Source organism: Portunus trituberculatus, chromosome 30, assembly GCF_017591435.1.
Source record: "Portunus trituberculatus isolate SZX2019 chromosome 30, ASM1759143v1, whole genome shotgun sequence".
NCBI lineage: Eukaryota > Metazoa > Arthropoda > Malacostraca > Decapoda > Portunidae > Portunus > Portunus trituberculatus.
Window position 1 is genome coordinate 1530158 of NC_059284.1, and position 8621 is coordinate 1538778.

At 41.3% G+C, this 8621-nt stretch overlaps 2 protein-coding genes and 1 pseudogene across 4 annotated transcripts in view; all 3 read left to right on the top strand.

Annotated features, from left to right (window-relative positions):
* The window catches only part of LOC123510935 (peritrophin-1-like), a 59236-nt gene extending 53938 nt beyond the window's left edge, over positions 1 to 5298 (top strand). Inside the window, exons 1-3 of one of the 3 annotated variants that reach the window (XM_045266436.1) lie at positions 3709 to 3850; positions 4149 to 4445; positions 5147 to 5298. In XM_045266436.1, the coding sequence (XP_045122371.1) occupies positions 4191 to 4445; positions 5147 to 5176 (285 nt within the window). In that variant the 5' untranslated portion in view covers positions 3709 to 3850; positions 4149 to 4190 and the 3' untranslated portion in view covers positions 5177 to 5298. The other 2 variants (XM_045266437.1, XM_045266438.1) reach the window with 2 other exon arrangements.
* On the top strand, positions 2021 to 3143 carry LOC123510934 (annotated as a pseudogene).
* A 1068-nt stretch (positions 5299 to 6366) lies between the features above and the next one.
* Positions 6367 to 7249, top strand: LOC123510826. The gene is made up of 3 exons (XM_045266249.1): positions 6367 to 6432; positions 6652 to 6920; positions 7104 to 7249. The coding sequence occupies exons 2-3, from the start codon at positions 6669 to 6671 to the stop codon at positions 7131 to 7133; spliced, it is 282 nt and encodes a 93-aa protein (XP_045122184.1). The 5' UTR covers positions 6367 to 6432; positions 6652 to 6668; the 3' UTR covers positions 7134 to 7249.
* The last annotated feature ends 1372 nt before the right edge of the window (positions 7250 to 8621 follow it).

Sequence of the window (8621 nt, forward strand, 5' to 3'; positions counted from 1 at the left end):
GGAATTAGGAAATACATAACTAGTTAGTGAATCCCGACCCTGCTGTGTTACATTTTCTTCATTGATACAAGCAATAATTCAATCTTTCACTTACTGACTTAGGGACGGGTGGGGGGGATGCCTAAGTCCTTCCGTAAACGATAATTTCCCATAGAAATTAAGTCAAATAAAACACATGCTTGTAGGATGTTTTTTACTTAGAATTACATGAATTATTAAATCCCAACACATGTATCTTAACTCATTGGACTTTCTGTGTAGAGAGGCTGCAACACCGCACAGCACTTCACTGAAAGACACACCAGTGTTAATTTACTCCTGCAATAAATAGAATATGAATGAATAAATAAATAAACCTTTAGGTGTATTGCACTTGAATATTTGAGTAAATACAAAACAACTCAATCTTATGGATAGTTTCCCATAAGATTACGAGCCACTTTCTAACCCTTACTGAATTTGCCAACACAGGCAAAATTGAACGCACTGAACAACTCAGAATGAGGAACCTCTGCTTGCCATGGTGTTCCTGTCGATGGCAAGTCTTTCGTTGCACAGATTGGGATTCCTTGTCGTGACTCACCGATCAGGCAGTGCCTGACGCCTGCGGGAACGGCGGTTTTCCTGCCTCACCTCAACGACTGCTCTTAGTACTGAGTGGGTTCAGTAGGTCCTCTGTGAGCTGTAATATCTCGACAACTTCATGTGGGATGAAGTGAGAAGCTCCTTTGTTTTATGGTGCAAAGTGAACCAGCCAGTGTTTATGTTAAAAATTTTACTTGGTATCAAACTTGGTATCGTAATTTTCTCAGGCTTTCCATTGACACAAAACATCAACACTTCCTCAGTTTAATCTTATCTAACGTGGTATAAACTAACCAGTACAGCGTTGAGGAGATGAAGAATATATTCTCTCTAACACTAGGCATGGAGTGCCGTTCTAGTCCTAGACCATGGTTAGGGTAAGGAAGGAAGTATGATAAGAGAAGGCCACTTACTACATATTTGCAGGTTTTTCTCGGTTTGATGATGTGCTTCAATATTTTGGTAAAAGGGAATTTGTAACTCCTGTTATCTGTATCTCTCCACCACCCCAACATATTTATTATGTGTGTGTGTAATTCACCTCCTCGGTCGTCTGCTGGTCACCCAGCCAGTCTTCCCCATTACGGAGCGAGCTGAGAGCTCATAGACCGATCTTCGGGTAGGACTGAGACCACAACACACAACACACACACCGGGAAAGCGAGGCCACAACCCCTCATTAAGAGGCTTGCCCATTTGCCTCGCCGCTCCGGGACTCGAACCCGGCCCTCTCGATTGTGAGTCGAGCGTGCTAACCACTACACTACGCGGTGTGTAGTGTGTGTGTGTGTGTGTGTGTGTGTGTGTGTGTGTGTGTGTGTGTGTGTGTGTGTGTGTGTGTGTGTGTGTGTGTGTGTGTGTTTCACTCATGTGATTATTTTCATCCTATGCAGTGCGGTGACATGTTTTCACGCTTTTTTTTTCGATGCAAGGGAAAGTAAGAGACATTGTTCCCACGGAGGAAGCAATGTCGGTCAAGCGAACGAATTGGATGAGGTCAGAAGCACACCAGGAAGGTCAACAGATATTTCTAAAAGTATATAACACAAGTGGAAGGCTCAGGAGAGCATAGAACTCAGCGAAGACAGAAACAGGTAAGAGAGGTCAGCTGGAATACTGACCAAACATGCCTTAGTTCTTGGTGCTGCTTCAAGATCGATTTAGTTCTATCCATTGAGATGTAGATGCTAATCTCGTATTGTGTTCTTATTTAGAAGTATAATTGTAACTTAGGAGATAATGCACTTAATGTTATAATGATTTTTTATTCACTTACATGTAGTTTTGAAAGCTGGAATGCTACAGTAAAGTTATGGAGTATTTGCAGCGGAGCCTTCACACCAGCTTTTAAATCTTGTTGGCCATAGAGAGAAGGAGAAGGAAGATGAGTAGTTTCTTCAAACTGTAAGATTATCTTTTCTGATGTACACAGATTTCTGGAATCTTCTTATTTTTTTTCAGGTACACTTCATAACACGTCACGTTAATTAGTGGCATTCTTTGAGATCCCCGTACATTCTCAATAACTCAAGATGAAGAACTTTCTGCTTGGCCTTGTTATGGTGGTGGCAGTGAGCCTTGCTGCTGCCAGTACGTATAAGACATTGCCCGGCTGAAGTGAACGTGCGGTGCCCACCTGTGGGAAACAGCGGTGCATCTGCCTCACCCCCACCACTGCAACAAGTACTGCCAGTGTGTGGATGAAGGACTGGCCTTAGTGCTTTCGTGCCCCTGGAAACTCTTGTGGGATGATACAATACGTGTGTGCAACTGGCTCGATAAAGTAAGTGCCTGGGTCTTTAGTGGTCTTTTACTCTCTCTCTCTCTCTCTCTCTCTCTCTCTCTCTCTCTCTCTGTGTGTGTGTGTGTGTGTGTGTGTGTGTGTGTGTGTGTGTGTGTGTGTGTGTGTGTGTGTGTGTGTGTGTGTGTGTGTGTGTATCTATCTATCTATCTATCTTGTAACACCTCTACTCTATGTGTTGATCTGAATCATCTTCCATTTGAAGACTCATGAACTGGAAGAAGAAAATTGATCTAGTAATAGCTGAGCGAGTTTAAATAGTTAGCTTAGTCTAACTTAGCATTACTTGACTTGGTGAATCCTAAACTGATATACCCTGATGTACACTAACATTAGTTAAACTATTCTAGCCTAACCTTGCCTAACCTTACCTAATTGAACTTAACTTTACCTAACCTAACCTGACCTAACAATATAATCCCACTAAGAACGTAAGCGTATCATCCTTGACGTAAGAAATAACCAGACATTACATCTTTGAGTCTTGATGTTTTCCCAGGTGGATTGCGGCAATCGCCCAATACAACACTTCTAGACACTCGAGGAAGGAAGAAGGAGAGATTCGGTCACGAAAGGATTGTTATTCATTAATGCTTGTTATGGGCAGCTGGTGAAGGGCTGTTCTAGTTTATTTCTGTACTCTTAGTTATGCTGTTATTCCTGTTTTTTGTATCGCTCATTGAAGAATTGATTGTTTATGGAGATGCACTGCGAATACTGTGTGTGTGTGTGTGTGTGTGTGTGTGTGTGTGTGTGTGTGTGTGTGTGTGTGTGTGTGTGTGTGTGTGTGTGTGTAATTCACCTCGGTTGCCTGCTGGTCACCCAGCCAGTCTTCCCAATTAGCCGATCTTCGGGTAGGACTGAGACCACATCGCTCACGACACACACCGGGAAAGCGAGGCCACAACCCCTCGAGTTACATCCCGTACCTATTTACTGCTAGGTGAACAGGGGCCACATATTTCTTCGCCGCATCCCGGGATTTGAACCCGGTCCTCTCGATTGTGAGTCGATCGTGCTAACCACTACACTACGCGGTCTGTGTGTGTGTGTGTGTGTGTGTGTGTGTGTGTGTGTGTGTGTGTGTGTGTGTCAAAATATCTTATATAAAAACACTTTTCCCTCCAATATCTTCATGAAAAGTTTGCAAATTCCTTCCTTTCTTTTCTTCTTTCACTCTTCACTTAGGCATCATTCTTAAAGTACGAGTAATGTGATAAAAAAAAAAATAAGAAAGCAAATTCAGTAGTGTGGAGGAATCAAGTGAATCAGAAACTGGTTTCGAAAAGGCTACGTGGACAGAGTAATTTTTTCCGGGAAGAATCTCTGAGATAAGTTATAGGAAAAAGCGGTGGTGGATTGCACATATGAAGGGAAAATGGACAGGTGGCGGTGAGGGCAGCGTCTATATAACTTGATTTGTGGCGGGCAACTCTACAGTGACAAAAGGGCAGGCTAGAAGAGGTAAGTCATCCTGCACCTTCTTGAAAATCATGCACCTTTGTCACTAAAAGTGAAGTTAACTTGAGCTTCTTTAGCAAAAACATTAATTGAATTTAGCGAAGGGTAGACAGCTGTAGTTTTACTCTGATACTCATACTTGTAAGTCTCTTTTCTTACTTAGAAAATTCCTAAAATTTCTCCTTCACGATTATATGGACTTAGAAAGATTAATGTTGATTGTTACTTCAATTACTCCTTCAACACTAATTTTGATAGATAATATTGGAGACTAATATGTAAACCATCTATACCACCACAGTTACCAACGAAGGTGAAACCACACATCTCTACACACGTGAGAATGAAGAACCTTTTGTTTGGCGTGATGTTCCTGACGGTGGTGAGTCTTGCTGCCTCCCAGTTCGGGATTCCTTGCCCCGCAGCAGTAAACGCCAAGTGCCCAGTGATCGGCGGAGGACAAGCAGTGTTCTTTGGTCATCCCGACGACTGCTCCAAGTACTGCGAGTGTGTGGATCTAGGCCTGGCTTACGAGCTGTCCTGCTCCCCGGGGCTGCTGTGGGATGACATCAGGGATACGTGCAACTGGCCCTATAATGTGAGCACTATAATAGCAAGTGTTTATATTCCTATTCCCTCCTCACACAAATGGAAGCCGTGTTTGCACCTTACTCTTCCTTTAACTTTTTCACTGCATGTCAATCTTTCTCATAATCATCTACAACTTTTAAAAGACTACGTATTGATGGAGTTTAATAAGGATGAAGTTCTTATGTATGTTCAATTTTATTCAATATATTTGCTAAATTTGTTAATGTGGCGTTAGTGTTAACAGGAGACCACCATAGCACAAAAAGGGTTTGAACATAGGTATTGTTTGTGTATTGTTTTAATTAGTGTGGTGCATGAAATCAGACTACAGTTAGTATCTAGAGGTTTGTTCTTTGAATTCACTTGTATCATTTCAAAATTACATCTCTCTCTCTCTCTCTCTCTCTCTCTCTCTCTCTCTCTCTCTCTCTCTCTCTCTCTCTCTCTCTTGAACTTCCTCTTTCCACTGGGTTTGGCAGGACTAGATGTGTGAATGAAGTGTGGGCCTGTGTCTACGGTACTCCGTGTGGGATTACTGACTTGGTATATAAATAGATAGGCAGATAGTTTGTTCCTCTTCAAATAAATTTTTGGCAGCATGTTTATTCCTATTTAGTAGGGCATTTAGTAGAAGGAGTTAAGCCGTAGGTTGAGTTAAGGCGTCCTTCAAAGTGGCTTGTTTACTCTATTAATGGTATTTTTTTCCAGGTGAACTGCGGATCTCGTCCCCAGCCGTAGAGGGAAGGGAGGAATGACCAAAGGCAAGCTCGGCTACGGCAGTTTCATCGAACACTTTTTATATGCTTTGTAAAGGATTTTATTTGATGTTGATGTATTTCACAATAAATTCTGGTTTGTAATTTCTTGTGTTTCTGTTTCATTTCACACTTGATTGTTATAGTGTATAAATAACTGTATTATGAGTCGTGTGTGTGTGTGTGTGTGTGTGTGTGTGTGTGTGTGTGTGTGTGTGTGTGTGTAATTCACCTCGGTTGCCTGCTGGTCACCCAGCCAGTCTTCCCCATTACGGAGCGAGCTCAGAGCTCATAGACCGATCTTCGGGTAGGACTGAGACCATATCAACACACAACACACACCGGGAAAGCGAGGCCACAACCCCTCGAGTTACATCCCGTACCTAGGGGAACAGGGGCCACTCATTAAGAGGCTTGCCCATTTGCCTCGCCGCTTACCGGGATTCGAACCCGGCCCTCTCGATTGTGAGTCGAGCGTCCTAACCACTACACTACGCGGTGTGTGTGTGTGTGTGTGTGTGTGTGTGTGTGTGTGTGTGTGTGTGTGTGTGTGTCCTTTGGCTGTGTGCAACTTTTGCTAATAAATTTCTTCGTCTTGTCATGTGTGTGAGTGTATGTGTGGTGTGGGGGGGCGGTGTAGCAGTAGGAAGAGGCAGAGAGGTCAAGTAAGTAGAGAGGCTGCTGTAATGTGAAGGATTCACTTGAGTACGTAACTCGCCACAAAGGTCTCTCAGATAAATGGATGTGCATTTGTCAATGCATATGACAGTGTCAGTCATTTGTCATGTGAGGCTTTCATCTTGACGTCATTCGGATCACGATTTTTGTTCACACGTGTGACCTGTTTACGAGTATAAAAACCGGTTGGTATATCCTGGTTTAAATTGCTTCACTATGGGAAATGATTTATTTGTTTATTTTCTCAGTGAATACTTGCTTAACACACTCATGTCCATAATCATTTATAACAATGTATCTGACCTGAACCAAGCATGGGAGGATCTGTAAAAAAAAAAAAAAAAAAAAATCCTGAAATGTACTATGCTTTGTTATACTGCTTATAGTTTAATGTTTTCTTTTATTTTGCCGCATAGCTATGAAAAAAATGTGATTTGTTCTCAAGGAAAGTATGAGATTAAATGAGATAAAGGGCAAAATGACAGCTGGAAGAGTCTCAGTGGTGTATATATAGAGAAGCTGCAACTTTGCAGAGCACACCACTCAAAGACACGAGGAAAGGTTAGTACTGATGTTCTTTCTCTAAAAACTTTGTACGTTTGCACTCTTGATGATATATTGAACATCACTTAAGCTGTTACTTTATAACTATATCAAATAGAATCTGAAAAAAGAGAATTAAATAAAGTTTGGGAAGTATTGTGCTTGAGTATTTGAGTATTTACAAGACAGCTCATTATCAAGTCACTCTCGAAATAACAGACACAGGCAAAACTGCAGGAACTGAACGCCTGAGGATGAGAAACTTCCTGCTTCTCGTGGTGGTCCTGGCAGTGGCGAGTCTCGCTGCTGCACAAACTGGGATTCCTTGCCCTGACTCTGTGAACAGGCAGTGCCCGACGTCTGCGGGAACGGCGCTTTTCCTGCCCCACCCCAATGACTGCTCTAAGTACTGCGAATGTGTTATGGAGGGGCTGGCCTATGAGCTGCAGTGCCCTGACGGACTCATGTGGGATGAAGTGAGGAACTCTTGCGACTGGTGGTACAACGTGAGTGCCAAATTATATTATTAAACGTACCTATTGTAACTTTCTCAGGCTTTCCATTGACTCAATATATGAACTCTCTTTCCGTTTAACCTTACCTAACGTGACATAAAGTAACTAGTACAGCGTTGAGGAGCTGAAGGATCTTTAATATGGCTATTCTCTCCAACACTTGGTAATTTTCAGGTGGACTGCGGCTCTCGTCCCAAGCCATAGAGTATACAAAGAAGCATCGTAAGGGAAGGCTACTCACTTCATTATATTTGAGGGTTGCAGATTTTTCTCCGTTAAATGATGTTTTAATTGCTTAATAAAAGATAATTTATAATTTTTGTTATTTGTATCTCTCCAGAACCCCAACGTGTGTGTGTATGTGTGTGTGTGTGTGTGTGTGTGTGTGTGTGTGTGTGTGTGTGTGTGTGTGTGTGTTTGTTTGTACGTGTGTATGTGTGTGTCTGTGTTTGTCTAGTGTGAAATTTATTGTAAATCCAAGACAGTTACTGAGTATTTATAAAAGTGCTCATATTGTGCAATTATGAAAACCTGCCCACTATATGTGTGCTTTGGAAGTAATCCTGACGGAATAGCAAAGTGTTTAAGAACATAGATTTAGATCTATGTTCTAACGTGTACAAAATGAATTGGAGAAAAATGACACTTTAAAAAACTATGCTATAAAAAAGCCTCTATAGCATCATAGATAGCTTGATAAGAGCAAATCCTCCCTTAACTTAAAGCAATATTTGTATTTTAAGAGAAATTTTGTTACTTGAGTTAATCTTTGCATTCAAGAATTCTCACTCGACATTACTAACAATATTCTTAGGTTCTTCTTTTTTGTTATCCCTGTATAACTGTATGTTGAATAGATATCGTTACACATTCTTTTACCTGCCCAAATTAACAATATTTATTTATTTTCAATATTTTCCCTTTATGTTTGTTGCATGAATGGATAATACTATTACACGTTTACCTACTTGCCATACTGACCACATTTTTTAAGTTTGTTCTCTGGTTTCCCAGTGTTACGTTCACCGGTTAAATGGGTAAGATTGGCATCGGGGAGCTGGTGAACAATAACAATAAAAAAAAAAAAAACACTACGGGTTCAACTGGTGAGGATATGTAAACAGGGCACTTAAAAAGCTATTTAATAACCCAATAACAATGAAACTGACATACATATAGATATAACATGAAAAACATGAAACTGACATACACACACACACACATATATATATATATATATATATATATATATATATATATATATATATATATATATATATATATATATATATATATATATATAACACAGAAATAAATACAACAATAAAGAACCCAACTTAATACCTAACAATAATACTAATCCTATATGGAATCAATATGGAAAAACGGGACGAGGGGAAGTGATACTTATGAGGTGTCGCAGTGGTGAAGTGCTGGGTGAGGTGGATCCCACGGTAGTCCAAGAGGCGTTGTGTTCACTGGTTAAGGCCTTGACCTCGACTGACTTCCAGAAGTCAGGGAGCATGCTTAACACTTCCACTTGAGTCGAATGGGGCCGCGTGAATCCAACTTCGGGACAGTAGCTGGGCTTCATGAGACGGTGACGTGGAAGGTTCATGAGACGGTGACATGGAAGAGGAGGTGGAGAGGTGGCGAACGAGGTAGCAAGCAAAGGAGGTGATGGTAGTGGAG

Excerpts from the sequence above, each read along its gene's own strand:
- LOC123510826 (XM_045266249.1), top strand. The coding sequence starts at position 6,669 with ATGAGAAACTTCCTGCTTCTCGTGGTGGTCCTGGCAGTGGCGAGTCTC. Across the intron at positions 6,921-7,103 it reads CTTGCGACTGGTGGTACAAC|GTGGACTGCGGCTCTCGTCC; the intron begins GTGAGTGCCAAA and ends GGTAATTTTCAG.